Below are 21,536 nucleotides of genomic sequence, written 5' to 3' on the forward strand. Positions count from 1 at the left end.
GTACTGACAAATAAGGAATACTGGCAGGGGAAGGTCATGAAAATGAGGATGCAGGTAATCAGGAACGCGTCACAGTTTATGAGCACACCAGGAGAGTGTCTGGTTTTCTTTTTCATTCTTTCTGGATTGAGACCAGCAGACACCAATCATTGTTGCGCAATGGCAGGGCTAACTTTACTCACTTTACTGCACACTGCTGAAGTAAACTAAATGAATAAGAATGAAATTAAAATAAACAAAAACAATTGCCACTAAAATTCATCACTTTTCTTTCTAATACCTTGTAATATCAGAACGTTACTTAATTACAAATATGTCAGATACTTTAAGACTTTAACTCAAGCAATTTTACTTCTACTAGTTATTTTCTTTTAAGATACTTTCCCTCGGGTTTCGCTTTCAGGTACTGTATACAAGTTTGATCACATGACCGATTTTTTATTTAGTCAAACCTGTAACAGACTGGCAAGGCGTAACTGAAGAACTGCATGGATGACTGCAAAGCTTCTTTCTCCCACCAGTTTCATTTAAGAGTCCTTGTAAAATGCATGAAGAGCAACTATAAAACACTGACAGAAAATACTCGCCATCAATGAATGCAAGCCCTGATTTATATTAGAACTGTTCAGGACAGACCATTTATTAATCCAAAGTATATTTGAATAGCTATGATGATAACGTTTGAATATTTGAATAGCTATGATGATAACAACAATTATATTTGGAAACTTATTTCACTTTACATTTAACAGCATGTGTTTATTAGAAAACAAAAAAGAATCGCACAGATCTCATTTTTCTATGCATTACTGGTAGGGATGAAGGTGAAACTGTCTTCTAACTTTCTCTAAGAACTGGACTACATATCTTGAACAAAAGAAAAACAACAATAACATTTCTTGATGGAAAATGTTTTACCCTTCTTTGGGTCGACTTAGTGGCTGCTGTCAAGTGAACACTATGAAGTCTCCACTCTATTTGTTGATCTGATTGGATGTGACAGACAAAAGGAGACCCTTTACGACATTCCCTCTCATGCATTTCTGTTTTCATGGAAGAAGAAGGGGCTAATGAGGGTAAGATAAGAAGCAACATTGATGGAGTACAAACAGGAACTCAAAAATTGAGTTCTAAATGACAGTGCTGGCCCAGGTCGTTTGCTTTCTTGTGATTACCCAGCAAAGTTTGGAAGAAAAAAAGCAAAGAGAGAGCGATGAGGAAGGAGTGGTAGAAGCAAATGAAACAGGGAGATGATTAAGGTTGCATTTTAATTAGAGTGATGGCAGATGAAAGGTAGTGAATTAATGACGAAAAGTACAGAGGTGTGAGGTGCCCTGGCAAGGCAGACAACAGAGGGGGAGATAATCGTTTTTAATTACATATAAATGGAGTGAGATAGACAAAAAAATGAAGAAGGATTTTTATATAACTTGACAGAGAAGATCTAGTCTGCAGTCCAATGATGAAGTAATAATCAGCCTCACTTTGACAATAGCTCTTAAATCACCACCAATCGAGCAGCTTCTGAGTCACAATCTGTGGAGGTAAACAACTCATGGGCTGACACGGAACATCAAGCACTTTCTGCTGGGAAAAAAAAAAGCCTCATGATGTGAGGCTGAAATGAATATAGTTGGCAGCTTTAAATATTAGCCAGTCTGCAGATACAACACCTCTGTGTTGACGTTTTAATATTGATGCCAAGTAAAAAAAAAAAAAAAAAACACGAGTATCGTCGGGCTAATGTGGAAGATCAAATGCACACATTTGGGTCGTGGGATGTACCTTGGATTTTTCTCACAGTTCAACGACAAAGAATTGATACACGTAATGGTGATCTGGTTAGGGATGAACGTTTGGAAATAGTACTAGTGATTAAAATCCTTACAAGTGCTTGAAAACCTGAAAGTCAGCCCCTTGATTGGATTGATTCTGTTTCCATAATTAAACATGGGGGAAATAATGCCATGACAGACGGGAAAAAAATTAAATGGCCTCATGGCCTCAACAGATTGTCTCAGAGTTCTGATGGCCCACTGCACAATTTGCTTTTACCTGCACTTTCACAATTATTAATTCATCTGTACATACCAGTCTTGGTTAAAAAATGTTTGGACCATCATAAAACAAAGACAGAAATGTGAAGATAAAATTTTACCTCTGAACTCAATGGCGAAGCCAGACATGCCCAGTGAGGCGTCCGATCGGAACGCCAGGAAGAGACTGTTACCACTGCTCTCGATGCGCTCTGGGGCCTGGTTGCCTTGGAGACTCGCCAAGAGAGGCCCATTAGAGTCGTTGCCCTCATAAATGTGCAGGAAGTCATAACTGGGCTCCATGTTAAAACTGATAGAAACAAAACAGAGATCGATTGCATCAAAACAGGCTGCAGACCATTCTCGAGGAATAAATGCCATTCACAAATTCACATTTGAATAGCTAGCAACCTCTCACGGGAATTAATTTGAATAGACAGATATTCATTCATCATCCAAACCACTTATCCTCATGAGGGTCACGGGTGTGCAAGCAGTCTTTGAGCAGTACATCCCATGTCTGCCAATTGTATAATTATTTTACTATCCTTTTTATATGCCACAGGTACGGGATTTGTTTTGTGTAGTGACATCCTGCCCACTTCCCACAAGTGGTACGCATGTTGCAAGTGTGCACCTGCTGCTCAACAGAAGAGCCTCTTTTGTTGCCAGCTTTGAGTGGTCACAACCTATCCTTTAACAACAAAACTTCATCACCTTACAAATGCGGCCATAACACTCTGAAGCTCTTTCTACCAACAAGTAGCCTTTTGGCCTTTACAGAGAGATCTTTCAACAATGAAGATCACCTCATTTCATTTATTAGCAAAATCTTTGTCAACCTTTACCTCGGGTAAAAAATCTCTTTTCCAAACATCAGTAATGTACATTTCATGTTACAAGAAACGGCCATTGAGTTACTACATTGTATACAGTATATTGCCATACATTCGTTATTCCCTTTTATAGAATATCTCTGAAAATGATCCACCACTTTTCATCCCAATTAGCAACAATATAATAAACTTTTCGTTTTGTCATTGTTTTTTCTTTCGGTAAATGAATGAAAAAATTTGTGCAAGTTAGCTGAAAGAAAATCCAACACAGAAGCGTGGATTTGAGTAAAGTTACGCATGATTCTTTATCCCAAGTTGGCAGTTGCTCTACATAAAATGTTTCTGTGATACCACGAGCGCCCGATTCACTAATGTTTGTATAAGGTGTAAAAATAATGCACACACACGCATATCAAATTGTTCACCCTGACAGCAATTATGTTAGTCTTAGCGTCCAGCTGCCAGTTAAACACACGACAATCCTTCTGATTTCTATTGAAGTCCACGTTGATCCTTGTTTTAATTCTCCACCTGTCTAGTTAAGATGGAAGTCGTGTGTTGGTGTATTCGTGTGATACCTGTGAGCGCAAAGGAGGATCAGAAGGATATTAAAGTAAATCCCAATGTCAACTCTTCATTCATTTTTTTTTATCCCAAGATTACATTTACTGAGTTGTTAGCAGAATTATACAAAATTAAGATTTTAAGTCAAGTTATTCAGATAAGTGAGAATAATAATCGATGAGTTAATAATAACAAAATGCAGGTTAATATCAGGTATATAATTTGGTGATCCTCGTATTAGTCACAGTGTTCTTGGTAAAATATTTACATTTTCTTCTTCAGTCTTGCAGACTTTCTGGTAGCATTATCTATTATGGGATAATACTGCCTATAATGAGCCAATGTGCTCATTTGTAAGGTTAACATACTAAGCTCCTTGAATGCTAAGGCCTGTATTTATATCTGATTTAGCAAGAGCTTAACACCACATAAGCTCCTCTGCACTGACAAAGCATGAAAGTGATCCTTGCAAATACATTTTTGTGTAAAGCTACATTCTAAGTATAAATGTCATGAAATGACAATGCAGACAGGGCTCTAACATTCACTAGAGATCAATTATAATCTCGGCATTGCATTCAAGTCTTAAAGGCCACCGTAATCATTATATATGCTAATTTAATTAGTAGAAAGAAGATTTGTAGAGTATGTACTCTTGCGACACCATCAAGTCAAAGTACCATAATCAGTTGGAATATTTCTTTCTTTTATTCTATAATGAATGGAAATGTTATAAATAATATTCCCCATGATTGCGGACTGTGCTGAGACTCATTTGGCTTGGGGAGCAGAATTGTGTTCGTGGCCCAGAGTTGCGCAGTTTTTGTTCACTTTGCTTTTGCCCATTCCCTCTATTGCTTGGAATTAAATAAAACATACAGAGTTAATCTACATTTTATGATGGGGACAGTTTAAGACTGGAACTAATTAATTATCACCCTTATATTATTTGGATGGTTGCCTTTGGAAATTGCATTAACTTTGGAAATACCGTATTGTAGTGTACAGTCAAAATGGTGTAATAGAAAGATATTGATTATAATAAAAATGTATACTTAGAATACCTGTGCTGTGAATCATTATTATGAACATGATATGATTCATATTAAATATACTAGAATTTTTTGGTCTTAAAATCTGGTTTATGAGTGCCCAATATGCCTACTGCATACAACACTTTATATTATTTGGCTATGATCTTATTTGATATGGAAAATGATACCTAGTAACCATTAAAGGGTGAATATTCTCACATTGCTTGTCCCAATTGGAGTACTTTATTTTAATGAGAGAGCGAATTACATATTATTTGAAGACATTTCATTTCATTTGATTCATTCAGTCATCTTCTGAACCAGTTATTCTCAGGAGAGTCATTTGATCAAAAACAGCTTTCATTACAATTGAAAATACAGACACTGCCCTGTATACTCGTTTATTAACAAAAGAGCAAAAACAATTAGTGGACTTATGATAAAAAAAAAAAAAACATACAATACAGTTTTTATTGTCTAATTGCTTTATGAAGTACCTAATTTGTGTCTCTTGGTCATATAAGAAACAAACAAAAATATTTGGCAAACTTAGAAGTAGAATTTTTAATGTGCCCCATTAGCTTCACGTTAAGTTGCATGATATTTTTTTGTTATGTCATCCTCAATTGCTTGAAATCAGGTTCAAACATGATGGTGTCCTAAATAAATTTTGAAAAAAATATATGTGAACGTATTCGTTAGAAATTAAAACGTGGCTTGCCGGGGCTCAGCCATTTGGACAAGACAATTTATGCAATTATTCTCTTTCATCCAAAACAAGGACAGGAGAGACCTTTGTGTTCATTCTGTTGCACAGTACAAATACTTTTCTTTTCAGCACGGCCAACACATTCAATGGCATTTTGATAGATTTGTATATAACACTTGAAAATTATGTATTTCATTTACACAACAAAAGCCATCTGCAGTCATGATGCTTCTTCCAGACAGATTGTTGAGATCTTATAACTCAAATTAAGTGCTGCATATTGGCCTTTAGTGGGCCCATTAAATCTTTAGGCAGGACTGCTTATTTTTAACAAACATTGGTTGATCAGACCTATTAGTATGATGCTGCAGCTAAACAAGTCATTGCAGAGATCCCTGCCTGAACGAAACCAAAAATCAGAGCCAAAAGGATGTGCGATGCTATTTAGATCTAAATATTTCATGATTAAAAAAAAGTGCCAGTGGAGGTGTTTCTGCAGACACAGAATTCCACTTGCAGGCCGAGATCTTTCATGACAGTTACACTTTTATTAAAAGCCACGGCGGTCACGATTATTCTGGGCCAGTACCTTTTGAAGATGAGAGCGATGACAAAGTCTGGGTTGACTCGGATTCGCCAATCACACTCTTTCCCGGCAGGGTAAGGCTGGGGGTAGTTAGGAGACAGGATCACTCCAGAAGGACCACTGACATTACCACCACAGGTTGCTAGGGAAAAAACCCAAAAATAGAGCGATGATGATCACACATCATTAAATCTTCTGGAAGGAGTATCACCCCTTAACAGAGCATCCGTGACCCCCCCAGCCCGCCAAATGTAGGCAGAGGAGAAGAGGGTCAGCTACTGATGAGAGGTGTGGCAAAGGTTGGAGATGAGAGAGAATAATACCTACTGGACCACTAATATTGCCTTCACAAATTGCTAGAGTAAAAGAGCAAGCACGAGAGGGAGAGTGATAGGGCTGGAATTCGGAAACAGATTAAGGTTGGGGGTACTACGCAGTAAAATCATTCCTCGTGGTCTTGCTATTCAACAGGAGTAATATTCTGCACCACGAAGGCAGGTGGGTGTGCACACATTAGCAACGATGCAGCGGAAGGTAAATAAAGGCCTTAATTGTTGAGTAGATTACTCACACAAAGACATACACTTGTCTAAATAACCCGTACAATGCAACTCCTGGGAGATGCATAATATTTAGAAACACGGAGAAGACAGAAGAGGATTTAAGTCATAGGAAAAGGTGGCAGTGGCAGAACAAAATCCGTGTTTCCATTGCTGAGTTGTGGGTTTGCAGACCAACCGGCCACAATCAAGTGAGATGCCTTTGAGGAGTTGATGAATTTGGGAAAGAAGAAAGAAGGAACGCAATTATGAACTCAGAAGTTGCAGTACTAGTTGAGGGAAACTTACTATAAGGCATTAACGGGGATGACAAATTGAAAGGTAGTTGAATCCTGTGGAGGGATGGAAGCATCTCGAAGAGATGGCTGTGGATTTTCCAACAGGCTGTTCAATAGAACTCTAGAGGATGAGAAGATGGCTGGGGAATGGAGGAAATGTGTACGGGTGCCAATATTTAAGAATGGGGTGATGTGCAGAGCTGGGGGATCTATAGAGGAATAATGTTGATGAGCCGCACGATAAAACGATGGGAAAGAGAAGTAGAGAATGGACTCAGGGAAAAAAACTTTGTAGTGAGCCTAGGATAAGTATCACAAATGCATTGTTTGACTTGAGGGTGTTGATGGAAAAGTAGTGTGAAGGTCAGAAGGAGCAGCAATATGTCTTTGTATTCTGAGAGAAAGCCTATGAAAGGCTACCCAGGGAGGATTTGTGGTACTGCATGAGGAAGTCAGGATCGGTAAGAAATGTATTAGGGTAGCATAATAGTGGTGACGTGTGCTATAGGTGTGACAGAGGAGTCCAAGGTGGAAGTAGGATTGCATCAGGCATCAACCCTAAGCCCCTTCAGTAATGGACAGGCTGACAGTCAAGCTTAAACTGGAATCCCTATGGACCATGATGTTTGTAGATGACGTTGTGATCTGCAGTGAAAGGAGGGAGCAGGTGGAGGAACATTTACAAAGGGATTTGCTAGAAAAGATGAGAAATTAAGATTACCCCAACACTGAATATATACATATGTTCATGATTGGGAGGTAAGTGGGGCTCCAGGGAGAAGCGTTATTGAGGATGGATAACTTGAAATAGTTAGGGTCAACAGTTCAGAGCAATGGTGAGTGTGGCTAGAAGGTGAAGAAATGGATACAAGCAGGTTGGAGCGGGTGTAACAAAGTGTCATGTTATGTGATAGAAGCGGATCTGGAAGGATGAAGGGGAGCATTTATTAGTTGAGGCCAGCCATAATGCTTTACGGCTTTGTGTACTAAAGAGCCAACATGAAGCAGAATTAAAGGTGGCGAGGATGAAGATGTTTAGATTCTCTTTAGGACTGATTAGGTAGTATATATATTAGAAATGAGCTAATCAGAAACATTGACATTAGTTACCTTTACTGTTACTAACAGGTTATTGTGACCTGACATTCTTCCACCACACTTGCCCGGAGTGACATATAAGCTGGGTGGCACATTGTGTTAACTTTTGAAACATACAGCAATCATCAGTATTGTTTCGATGAGAAGCAGCAATACAAAACAGCTTATGCGGCTGCTGGAGGAGTTTTCAAAGAGGCATCATTTGTGCCGAAGTATTCATCCGCCTTACAAGGACTCTGTCATCCAATAATTACTCAAGCTACAAGCCAACTCGGGATTCCGTCTGACTCAGACAATTCCGGAACAGTCATGATGATGTGTCTTCAAGGTGACATGAAAGCTAAGACTCAGTTTGTGTCAGGAGGTGAAGGAAAGGGTGGTAAGAATATTCTAATCCAGAGATTTACAGAGGGTGCCATAATCACCCGTCCTATTAATTAGAAGCCAACATATGATCCAGCAAGTGTAAACGTATGTAGGTGTAGTGCAAGACTTGACAGTGGTGTAAAAGTCAAATATTTGTGTTTGACATTCTTTTTAATAAGGGAAACAATTTATTTAAAACTGCGATCAAAGTGCCAGGACACATGGCCGGTGAAAAATGATTAACGTAGAGCAGAGGCAGCACATAAACTACCTAATTGTGTGAGAAAATGAAAAATGTATCTTCCCATAGCCTCTCAGCTTCAACAGCCCGTATTTCAGTAAACAAACATCACCTTGGACACTTGAGCATAAAACTGGATGAGATCTATAAAAGAGAGCATCTGTAACAAATCTGCAGCGTTGTGTGGTGGAGCTGCTGATGAGTTATTTCTAGTGAGTGTCGCACCTCCTGACTGAAATCCGCCCTCAGACGGCAAGAACATGAGCATATTTTGTCAGTCTGGATAAACATATATATATATATATATATATATATATATATATATATACACACGTATATATATATATATACCGTTTTTTTCCATGTATAATGCGCCCCCATGTATAATACGCACCCTAAAAATGGCATGTTGATGCTGGAAAAAAGCCTGTACCCATGTATAATACGCACCTAAATTTTGACTCCTACTTAAATCCATAAACGTAAAATTATTTCAGAAAAAAGATCATCTTTGGGAACAACCGGATGTTATTCTGCCGGTCAGTATCACTGCGCATGCGCTAGCAAACCCGCTAGCGAAGAAATGTTTCGGATTTGTGTAGGGTACATTGTGACAGCAAACGAGCAGGTGATCGAGCAAGCGTCCGATACGAGAGCATTGTGTTCGTATGGAGCGTGTTTGAAGTGAACAGCAGAGAAGAAAGCGCATCTGTAATGGCGGCCTCCGTATCATATCCGGATAAAAAATATATATATATGTATATATATATATATATATATATTTTTTTTTGTACCCATGTATAATGCGCACCCCAGATTTTAGGACAATAAATAAGTTAAATTTTGCGCATTATACATGGGAAAAAACGGTATATATATATATGTATATAAATAATCATATATGGCCACACGATTAGCAAAGTAATGCACACCTACCAACACATGTTGGAGGATCCGGCTGCCAGTAAAATCTGTTATCCATGCGGACACATGTGATGGTGTCAGGTCCTTGGAGTTGATAGCCAGGGTCACACTGGAACGTCATACTGTCACCGGGCTCCTTACTGTCTCCGTATCGAGAGCCATTTACCGGGATGCCAGGGTCATTACAGGTTGTCGCTGTTGTGGCTTGACAAAGTGAGACAAAGCAAACACAACAATATTATGTATGTCTGGGAACAAAAAACACAATTTAGAGACACACAATAGTCCATTACGAGCTGAGTCCAAAAAGGCCGAACTGTCAACAACAGAAAGGCCGCATATTGTGTATAGACTATCATCTGCCATGTCAGTGTTTTGTGGCAATATAAACCCTGTTTAGAATTCGCTGCGAGCTGCAGAGCCATTCCAAACTGCGACAAGTGATTATGCCCTTTTTTTGGTGGTGGATATGGGGGGGGTTCATATAAATTTCTACAAATTAACATTCTAGCAATGTTGTCAAAAATCCAACATGTTGGCACTCTGAATCACAGTGCCATGTTTTATTTTGCTTTAAAACCTATTTTTCTCTACTTTTGAGGTTCTGCAAAAGAAGCAGTACTTTTGACAGTTACCAGATGTGTGTAAGGTTGAAGAGTATCCATCAACTTGGGGAAATAATAATAATCCGCTGCAGATAATGCAGGCAGCTAATGCATACTTTCAGTGTTCCTTAACTTAAAATGCACCACACCACAAAAAAAGGGCTGGAATATCAGTATTTTGATAGAAAGTATATAATAAACACTTTACATGAACAACAAAATTGCGGCCTTTGTCAGTTCTTTTCTTAAAACGTGTTCAGATTGAGACAACTATTTTTTAAGTAAATGCACAGAGGGAATACATTGACATGAACCATGAATTTAAAAATAATTGTTTGTAGATGTTATAATAAAAACTCATCTTAATAGTATCATTCTAAAATACAATGCACTCATTTATAACTATAGAATTCCATCAAGATAGCATTTCTGACATTAACAGGGAAGATTTAATTATGCAATTATTATTCAGTATGTTATTAAATATCACCTTTACCTAATGGTAAATGAACATAGGGGAATAAAATGAATTAACATACTAATGGAACAAATAACCATTGTATGATTAGCATGTTGGTGTCAATATTTACTTTCAAAATGAGGAGGATTTAAAAACCAAATGTGCCTGAGAGAAGGATAGACGCACGTGGTGCTGCATATAAATATTAATCGGAAAGAACCGTTACTTGAAATATATTTTAATGTACAGATTTTTGTCGACATTGCTGCTGCTCATCATCAGCCCTTATACTATAGCAGAAAAAAACTTGGCAATCCAAAGATCCAATCAATCCAAAGATCAAAATAGTTATATTACAAAGAGGAATGATAATTTACGTTCATACCATTTGAGAAATATTAAATTCATAATCCCCAGACATGGACCAGGATATCAGAGCAAACCCTCAAATGATTTTATGGTTCGGTGAAAACGTATCTGTGCACGGCCACAATTTTGTCTGGGTGCTATTTAATGTATTATACAGATCAGTCTGATAATATTGTATCGAACCAGACCACCTGAACGCTAGTTTACTACACTTTACTTCAATTCTAGAGACTGCACTGCTGGGAGCACTGCAGCTTATCGACTGAGCTTTGCAGCAGCATCCCGGCACCGTCAGTGCCAAAGCAGCCATTCAATTCTTCACATTTCCTAGATAGGCATGTCATTGCTATCACACGTTTGAAAAAAAGCTATGATTTGAACATTTTGACAGCCTGTCATCACAGCATCCCCCGTGGGTTGGCACATGCTAACATGGTGGACGATGAGAATATGGAGCGATCAAGAAATAAAAAATATTGCCGCAGCCATTTCACCACGTTTTTACTTAAGCTGTCTTTATTTTGTCCCTCACGAAGTAATAAAGCATGCAGAAAAATCCCTCAACCAGCTCTACAGACAATCTCATTCTAAATGTTTTGAGTCGAGAGTTCACCTGAGGACAGGTGGAGACATAGCGAGACCTTGGTCTAAATTTATGATGCAATTATTTAACATTAATAGAAAAAGACAAGCAAACTTACTGGAAAACTGAATGGAGAATCCTTGCTTGCTGATAAAGTAGTCTGAATCGAATTGAAGTGTGAGTATGTTGAAGGTTGAATGGATATCTTCAGGCAAAGCTGGACCGGACCATTCTTTTAAAAGGATGCCTCCATCCGATGATCCAGACGGCCCATCCCAAACTCTCAGGATGTCATGGCCAATCTCAGTGTCAAAGACGATGAAATGGAGGCTGACGGAGAAATAAAGGAATCATTTTAAGACAAATAAAAACAAAATGGAATGTTTTGCTTAATTTCTGTTCATTTAGGATCTGTTGCAGCAGCTATTCTAAAAGAGAAAAATATCCATGGAAGTTACATAATGTATTCAATGATCACAGTGGTTAACTTATTCTTACATTTATGATTCGCAAGACTTTACCTGATAGTCTTGCCAGTATCCGCTTCTATAGTCCAGGTACAGTGGAGATTGTTGTCGTACGGGGCAGGGTATCCTGGAGAAAGAATTCGTCCAGACACTGCTCCAGTTATGTGACCTCCACACTCCGCTGCAAGGACACAAGACAGTGACATTGTCAAACACTGTTTTCATCATTTACTGTACGATATATAGCTCATATGCTCTTTGGCTCTCAGTTTGTTATATAAAAGAAAACAGTCAGAAAAAGAACCTTTTATTTGGTGACAAAATTAGCAGATGCAATCTCATTCGAACACCTCAAGATGTTTGGAATGTTGTGAACAAATATTATCCTGTATAATGACAATAAACCTTTCAAAGCTTTCATACTTTTAACGCTAATTTTAATTATTGTGCCTCTCCGATTACTAGTTGCAAAAATGGTAGTGGTCTGATTTTTAAAGCCATATTCAGCTGCTTAGCTCAATAAGATGCTTCTTCTCTAATTGTCATTAAATTAACAAGAGGTATGACAGTTGAAATAAATAAATGCTATGGACATGCTTGACTTTAACCTTGAAATGCCAAAGCTTCTGCTTTACACGTTCAAGGTTGGTGAATGACTTGCTTGGAATATATGCTTGCTAAGTATCCATGAATAAATTAATGCTCAAATGCCAAGCGATAACCGGAATTTGTTTGTGTGTTTTTCCTGGTACTGAGTTGTCCAAGGTAATAGAAAGAAAAGGACCGAATGTTATTAGAAGAGTCATTGCAGCAGATCTCCTGTGATTAGAAAAAAGCTTAATGTCTCCAAATTTTAAGTCATATTCAAGAGTTAACCGATTTCCAAAAGGAGAATGGTGAAGACAACTTCTCTTTGACTCAGTTTGGGAAAGATGGGTCTCATCTGCATGATAGTAAAAGCAAACATTTTATTGAGCCAGACAGACAGGGAGTGAGGCAACCGTAAAGGCAAAGTGATAAATGGCCCAAAAGGGTAACAAAGGAGGCAGATGCAAAGGTATTTAGCCCAGGGGCTTGCCAGCAAGTATTCTCCTGGTTGCAGGCTTACCTGAAATAAGACGACAACAAAGCAGCTGCAAATTAATGTTGGACTGTGAAGAAACACAGGGACAGTGCACACCGGCAAAAACACACGTATTAGGCCCACAAGTGTATATTCTTCTATTCCTTGTCGTTGCCATTAGCAACCAAATCGTGTCCTGCCCCTGAGAGCTCAAATGTGGAAGCTGGTTTGAGACAGACAATGTTTGGCTCGGCATTTGGGAGTTCGAAATTAAAATGTTCAGAGAGCCCACACGGTCCCTACAATGTAAGAATGCTTACAGGCTCTCGTTTGTTGAATATGCACAATTTAAAGTGAAACTGAATATTTTACAAGCTGACTTTATCAAGTTGGACTAAAGGGGATACTGTATTTCTCAATGGGCTTCTAGATATCAATCAAATTATGTTTGACCTGGGGGATGAATTGATCTGCTCAGAAATAACACTTCCAGCAGACAAAAAAATGTTCTAGTTTAGAGAATTCGGGGCTGTGACTTCTACTGCCAATGGCATAAGCAACACTGAAGTTTTTAACTTTTACACATCTTGGACAATGTAAGATGTGAATTAAACGTATGATATGTAGTATCTGAATGATCGGAGATCAATCCTTTGGCAGCACTTTTGGATCCACCGGTTAAGATCACATGACAAGCAATGATTGGGCCCTGGGAGCACGGTGCGTAGGACGCATGTTGAAAATTGATTTTTCCAGTCTCAAGGGGTAAAGGAAAAAAAAGAAGCGCTTTGTGTCTCAGCTTCGTCAAAGCTGGTGGGCGCACTGGTGTCCGACTCGGTTACTTCCGCATTGCGTTCCAATGCTTGCACTGCTTCAGGCTTAAACATCTGGCAAGAAATGATGGACAACATGTGTGTGTCCCTGCTTCCTTCCAACAACTGGGACTCTGCAAGGCAAGCTTGGTGAGGCGGTTGTTCCAAGTTTTGAATGCCAAGCGCTCTTGCGGTGAAGGTAGTGTCTAAGTGTTAGGCATCACTCCAACTGTCAGGGAGGTTTGTGTCGGAGCTAGGACATGTAGGATTTACATGGGTATACATCAGGATGAAAAAAAGTGGCAGTCCATACATGAGTATGGATAGTGGGCATACGCGGTCAAAGGACAGAATAATACCAGACGCGTGCCACTGACTTGGGTCAGTGCCTGATATTTGGTCTTGGCCACACTGGGCAGCATTCTACATAAAAGCAGCAGCCCTGCGGCCACTTGACAGCAGAACAAATACCAATTCACTGTGACAGTGCTTGGATGCTTTGGTACCCTTTAGTAGTAAAAGTCTCTTTTGGCTCATGGTTGCCTTGGGCTTGAAAGGACAGAGGTTTGCTTTCCAGGAGCGACACTACAGCTACTCCAAACGACTATTGTTTAGAGTTACTCATTGACTCGCATGGGAAAGATGGCGACATTGATCCGGTATTGGGAAAGTTCATTTTTTGTGCAAACTGGTTCAATGTTCAGTTCACATTTGGAACTAAACTAGTTATAATTATTAAAAATACTATAATTATAAAATTTGAACTAAGTACACAACTGCAAAAATTAGCTAGATCATAGATTTTTTTACTGATTTCTTTGATGGCATACAAACCTATACAGGACGGAAGTGATTTGTCCCAGACGCGTCTGTCCCCACTTAGACAGGTCAGTGTACTGCTTCCATGGAGACTGTAGCCAGGGTTGCAGGAGTAAAGGACAAATGTGTTGGCAAAATGTCCATCATCCTGGATCTTGAACCCATAGCTAGGGACACTGGGTTCTTCACACCGTACCAGGTCAAAACCTAGAATACAGCAATATTAAGAAAATTGGTTAAACGACAAACTGTAGTTTTTTCAAGAACGACGACAACATGTACTTTGAGAGGAATTGCTCATCTGTAGTCAGTCTATCTGTCACTCACTTTGATCAACTACTTTCCCCCATTGATGATTATACTTTTTATGGGGGTGGGGGGTCATCCAGCAGTATCAAAACGCAGTATCTCTCAAACTCTTTGAAGACATGGCTGTGTTTTAACATATTTTTTGCTAGCTTGTGACTGGTACTCCTGCACTTTGGGTTCAACTATCAGCAGAAATTGCTTGGAAATCTGACAGTGAGACTCTTCGCCTGTCAGAAGTGGAAGAAATTGCTATTTTGCTGAGTGTGAAATACTATTCTCAAGGGATTTGTAGTACATGCCATGATTTCTTTCCCCCCTAACAGTCAGAGGAATTAACTTAACCAGGCAAGTTCAGCCAGGAACTAATCCCCTACTTCCTAATGTTTGGGAGAGTACAAATTAGTTTCAAATAAATAATTGTCATAAAATGTGAGCTTTGTTATGAAATGTGAGTTGATCTTCATCAAAGTCACAACAAATAGACAAACGTATGTTTGATTTTAAATAGTGGTTGATCCTCCTTTAGCAACAATTACATTTTAACCAAATATTTCCCGTAGTCGTATAGCAGCCCTCCACTAGGGTCAAGAGGAGCTTTGGTTTTCAAAACTGTTCCAGTTCAGCAATATTCTTCCGATGTCTAGTTTGAATTGCTCTCCTGAGGTGATACCACCACAGCTGCTCAACTTGTGGGAGTCAGGATCATGACTCAGCAACTTTAGAAGGTGTTTCTTTTTTATTCAGTTTAACCCATTCTACTTTAGTCTGCTGGACCATTGTATAGTTGCATTACATTTTCTTCTGTTGAACATTTGGCAGATAGTTCTGCAAAGTATCTTGACAAAATTATGTTTCCTTTACTACTAGCAATGAATCCAGCCCTGAGGCAACCCTGCGGTGCCAAACAATGACGCCACTCTACCATACTTAAAAATTGGAATGACGTGTTGATGGTGGTGTGTGTGCTTTTTTCCCCTCCCCTCACATTGTTAATGACTTCCTTCCAAACAACACAAAGTTAGTTCATCTGTCCTCATAAGACTTTGCCAGTAGCACTGTGAAACATCCAAGCACTTTTTTAGGTCAAATCTTAGCTTTTTTTTTTTTTTTTTTACAGTAGCAGCTTTCACCATGGTGCTTTGTAAGGACTTCTATTGTTGTTTAATATTTTACTTATTGTAGATGTATGGAAAGAGAGTTTGGAATGTGCCAGAGAAGTCTGTGTCAGAGAAGCCAATTCTTTAGATGACATTAAGAATCCTGCACTGTGCTCCTCCAGTCATTTTACTGTTAAATTTTCTCCCTTTATACACGATCTGTCTCAACATGGACTAATGAACACCAAGGCTTTTAGAGAATCTTTTATTGTTCATGCACATTATTAATTCTTAATTGTAGGTATTGTGAGAGCTCTTTTATGCCAAGGATAGTTCACGCCAGGAAATGTTTCTTGAAAAGACAATAGTCAGATCTCGAGGGCTGTTTATAAAGCACATTAAAGTGACCAAACTCACTTGTGTACGCGAGATGAAAGCCCTGAGTTGTTCCAGAGGCGTTGCTGTTGAACTCCAGCCACAAGTGATTGGAGGTACTATTGATAATATGGCCCATCATGACCTTCCGGGTGAAGTTGCCAAGAAGACGAGATGAACTGTTCTCACCATCATACACCTGCCAATCATAAAACATGATGATTAGGGGGACAAAGTGTATAACTTTTGGTTTCTGAACTTCAGATATCAAAATAGTTTGGAGTCTGATTATGTGATTAAGTTGACATAAGCAACCATTAATTAAAATCTCATTTGAGAACAATGGCTAGAGTGCTTCTCTCACTTAAAACATGACACATTGCAGTGTAAGTATTTGTATGATGGACTATCCTCAATAATTCTTTTAAATTAGTATTAACATATTGATGACTGGAATAGGTGTGGCTTCATCAGACAAACTACTTCTGAATGTAAACTATAGTTTGAGAAAATTAAACTATATATATATATGTATATATGTATATATATATACATACATGTATAAAAATTAAGGTAACTAATAAATCAGGGGAGTGATTGATTTAATTAAACAGCTTGCAAACAGAAGCATATTTCTACTCAAACCTCATTTAGCATCAAAGGCTCAAATAGCTGACTTCAATTGAATTCCTGTAAATCTAAGATGTATAAAAAATAACATTAGCATCGGCGGCTTTTTGGCTTTCATCCGAGCTATTTGAATTATGTTTATGATACATCATCCTGGTGTCACCTCCCTATAACAGGATTTCTCCTTTTTGTAATTCTTATTCCACTGGGAACATTTCCAATTTAATTTACAGTCACGTTAAGCCTCTTTAAAAGTCAGGCAGAACCCTGTTAATACAATCTAACCACAGATGGGCTCAGTCTATGCTTGGGGCCTAATAGTGATAATACACGAAGCACACATTGGCGTAACCATGGCCTTAGGCCCAATACTGCTAGGAAAAGTTGTAAATTGAAGCAGTTTTAGATGGTGTTAGTCAGAGAATGTCATGGCTATTAAAATAACTCATATGGCTGCTCTTCACATGTGATAGAAGAGAGAAATGTTCACCTTGAGATAATTTGGCCTTTTCTGACAAGAAATAGTGAGACGAGTAGTAATTGTAAAAATTAGTAAATGAATATACTAGTTCTAGACCATTTCCTGATTGACCAGTTTTTATTGAAATATAAATGGACAACTAAATGGCTCCATGTGGCAATGGGAGTATTCTCGCTGGGACATGTGCATAAAGGAGCTAACCCTCCAGCTCTGCAGTAACTGAAGCTAATGTGATGAGCTGAGGGTCAACAAAGAAAGAATCAATCCTTCAGCGCCGTTGTTTCCCATCCATTCATTCATTCAGCTTTTGTTGCTATTGGGGTAGGAGGACAATCACTGATAATAGAAACATGGCTAATACACCCCTGCAGGGGTATTTGTGCTTTTTGTACAAGCATGTTAACATATAAAACAAGAGTGCAAACCTCACCGATTTTGCCAAGCTACGAATTGGCAAGAGTCCATCAAATCGTATATTTTTCAGTCAATCCTATACTTCATTATTGTGATTATAGTTTGCTAAAAATGACGTGCTAAAAAAACATTGGCAACATTGGTGGATTGTCTCATGAATAATTTGCAAAATAAAAAATGTGATGTTGCTAGAATCCCTTTTTTTTCGATGAATACAATATAAAATTTGAATACATGAAATATGTCTATCATAATATTGTTGTCCAAATGTGTGTTTGTGTGTGTTGCACAAATACCCTGAGATAGTCTCCATCTTGCAGAGAGAAACTCTCAGCTTTCAGCCTAATTCCTTTTCCCCTGTCAGTGGTGATGCGATAGATGCATTCGTGATTGTTGTCATAGTTGGAAGGGAAGTTCGGTGAGACAAGAACACCTTCTGGTCCCAGAGAGGTGGCTCCACACTCAGCTATAGCAACAAAAGAAAGGGAGGGAGGGCAGACACACCATGGATGACAATCAGTGCAATTTCAGCGTATTATCCCTGAGCATTCACATATCTCGTTTGGCTTTCTGTGTGTTGTGTGAAAGACCATGACAAGGGGAGCGAGGGAAAAACACCTTAATAACATCAACACATGGTAATAATATATTTTAAAAAGTGCGATATTAAAGCAAAGCAAAATTAAAAGTCTAGATGAAACAAAAGCATCTACACATACACAGTCCAATACAACATGGCCTCCAATACTATACCTGTACTGTTATGTTGTTATTCCAGTATTATTTAATTGACATTGTCAGAGAGTATAGAATAATATGTCTATTTTTTTGTTTATTTTATTCAGCTTGAACATAATCCTACACAGCGGCAATAACAAACATTCTATTTAGAGTCATTACATCTCCCACAGACGTGAACTCTATTTTCTTTGTGAAGGCAGATTGGAGCTTATCCTACACGTGTGTACCTAATGTGCCTGAGAATTGTAGAGAAAATTGCTTTATATAACACGTCCATTTATTTTGCATAAAGTGCAAGTACGCTTTTATTAGACGAGAACACTGTTGTTTAGCATTTGAACAGAAAGGATGGCACGTGTGAACATCAGAACGCAAAATTTAGATAGAAAGTCTTAAATTATGATTTTATCATTACTAGTACTACCATCAATTGCTAAGTAAAAAAAGCACACCGAGCGAGGAATGACAGACGAAAGGATTGATGTGGAAAAACAAGGTAAACAAGAAGCTGTTTAAAAATATGCATGGATAAATTAGAATACGGAAAGCGGAAGTGACTTGGCTTTCATAATGTGCTAATGATCTCCCCACGGAGTGTCTGTTGCAAACATTGAGGGACATTTACAAAGTGGTTGAACCCAGTCAAGTCCCCTGGCTCCCCTCACTAAAGTATTAAAACAGTGAGGCCAATTCCTTTATATTTGCTGTAAAGTGAAAACATTTGGGTTTGACATCAAATGTCTCATCTCATATTTACAAGACCAAAACTAAATATATATACAAATACGGCTTGTATCCCCTGTCACTTAAAACTGTTATTTCATTTCTTGCTCGCATAATGCCATTAAAATGGTGACCCACCGACATGACCAAACCTTTCCATATTGGCATTTTTTTTGTACTGTATTTTTCAAGCTTTTGACCACAGGATGCTTTTAGGAGGGTTGGGTGGGTTGGATTTTGAGCAGAGTAATCCCTTTTTTTATGAATCAGTTCAGTAAAAGTAAATATTATTCAGTCCAGTCTCAGAATTTTTGAGGGTCATCTTTGGACTTGCTCTTATAGCAAAAATCGCACAGGATCCTTTCCTTTCAACAACCTCGGACTGCAACGAGACCGAGCCGAGCACACAGCCAGAGACAACTACCATTTATCGTTGACATTTCTGATGCATTTTTTTGTTCTTGCTTTGACAGTCTTAACAGAAAAAAAAACTTGAATCCCAACTTTTTAAATACCTTTGCTGGTTGGGTTTGATTCAGCTGATGCTATTTTTCTGAGCCTACCAAGTCAACATTTGTAACTTAATATAGGAAGTCGGGTCTTTCTTGTTTGGAATTCCAAATAGTTGAATAGTACGTACTACTATATGCTCTGGGCAACATTTGTGGAATGGCATTTATTAATGGAATTAATTTTACAAGTTCTTTCACAGCATCATTATCACTTGTTTTTCAATCACAGAGAACTGATTGCATCCTTTGTTTGTTAGACTTCTAACGTTAAATGCCCAAATGAAACATTAAAATGAACAAAAAAGTATTGTTTGTATAATTGAAGTTATAGCACAGAAATGAACTGTCAGTCACATTCCAATACCTTTTACTCATCAAAAAAAAAAAAAAAAAAAAAAAAGTCAAATTCCTCTTTGGATGTCAAATTTACACAGATTATCTCCACAGCAACATTAAATATTTCTATTAGCAGCCATCTATGAAAATGTCCCTAAAAGGAAAGCTGCACTCATAACCACAGTTAGACCACACTTTGTGCAAGACTTGTGCTGGACACAAAAATAGGCCCCTGTGACTATACTTTGAAGATCAGGACATATACAACTAGCACTATAACTACCTTCAACATCCAAGCAGAAAACTGATAGATTAGATTAGATAGATAGAGAGATAGAGAGATAGAGAGAGATAGAGAGATAGAGAGATAGAGAGATAGAGAGATAGAGAGATAGAGAGATAGAGAGATAGAGAGATAGAGAGATAGATAGATAGATAGATAGATAGATAGATAGATAGATAGATAGATAGATAGATAGATAGATAGATAGATAGATAGATAGATAGATAGATAGATAGATAGATAGATAGATAGATAGATAGATAGATAGATAGATAGATAGATAGATAGATAGATAGATAGATAGATAGATAGATAGATAGATAGATAGATAGATAGATAGATAATAGATAAAGAAATAAATAAATACATGCACGCTATGTAATGTATGCAAGTCACACAGGGAAGAAATTAGCTTTGGAAGCTACCAATTTATCACAATTCTTTCAAAGTGACATTTAAAAATATGCTACATAAAATTTGTTGGCTAATAGATCCAACTGAAACAGAATGTTTTTTAGAAAACCTGCGTAATGATGGTCTCGACTTGCCAAAATTTGGCTTGGATATTCTTATGTCTCACCTATACATCTGGGCAGTGTATTGCTCCACACTCGCCTGCCTCCACCAAGACAGGTAATCTTGCTGTCTCCCTCGAGTCGGTAACCGTGGAAACAAGAAAAGGCAAGAGAGTCGCCAACTTGAAATCGGAATCCTGTACGCCTGCTGAAAGCTGGAACTCCAGGGTCCTCACAAGGCTCCAAGTCATATTCTACAAATTTGAAAGACATCAGGCAAATGATTACAAAAACACTTAGTCCTAAAAGGCAAATGTACATGACTGGGGAAAATTCTTTCCCAGCGTGCTCTCTGGATCATATTTAGGATTAACAAGACCAGAGATTATGCATATAAATTCACACAATCAAGAATCTGAAAAGTTGTTGTCTTACCTGAGAATGTGATATTAAAGCCCTCATAACTCATGGAGAAATCCGATATGAATCGAAGCTGAGCGCTAAAATTTCCAAAAAGCCCTGCTTTGACACTAGGGGGCAGCACGGAGCCAGTCAGTCGAGCTACCGGAACCAGAAAATTGTCGTTCTCTGTGATGGAGAGGTAGTCATGGTTCTCCTCCAAATGGAAAGTATGGAAGACAAGGTGGACTCCTAGGAAAACAATGTTTGAATGGAGTGATTGACCAAGTTGAATGGATGATTGGATGACA

The 21,536-nt window shown here is 38.3% G+C and overlaps 1 protein-coding gene across 2 annotated transcripts in view; it reads right to left on the minus strand.

Moving 5' to 3' along the window:
* The window catches only part of LOC133152939 (CUB and sushi domain-containing protein 1-like), a 290,934-nt gene that overhangs the window by 59,328 nt on the left and 210,070 nt on the right, over nt 1–21,536 (minus strand). For both annotated transcript variants that reach the window (XM_061276928.1, XM_061276927.1), the window contains exons 23-32: nt 21,262–21,477; nt 20,892–21,080; nt 18,013–18,182; nt 16,234–16,390; nt 14,426–14,617; nt 11,771–11,897; nt 11,368–11,579; nt 9,245–9,436; nt 5,769–5,907; nt 2,159–2,346 (exon numbers count right to left, since the gene is read on the minus strand). In XM_061276928.1, the coding sequence (XP_061132912.1) occupies nt 2,159–2,346; nt 5,769–5,907; nt 9,245–9,436; nt 11,368–11,579; nt 11,771–11,897; nt 14,426–14,617; nt 16,234–16,390; nt 18,013–18,182; nt 20,892–21,080; nt 21,262–21,477 (1,782 nt within the window). The remainder of the gene's footprint in view (nt 1–2,158; nt 2,347–5,768; nt 5,908–9,244; nt 9,437–11,367; nt 11,580–11,770; nt 11,898–14,425; nt 14,618–16,233; nt 16,391–18,012; nt 18,183–20,891; nt 21,081–21,261; nt 21,478–21,536) is intronic.

This window comes from Syngnathus typhle, linkage group LG4 (genome assembly GCF_033458585.1).
Source record: "Syngnathus typhle isolate RoL2023-S1 ecotype Sweden linkage group LG4, RoL_Styp_1.0, whole genome shotgun sequence".
Classification (NCBI taxonomy): domain Eukaryota; kingdom Metazoa; phylum Chordata; class Actinopteri; order Syngnathiformes; family Syngnathidae; genus Syngnathus; species Syngnathus typhle.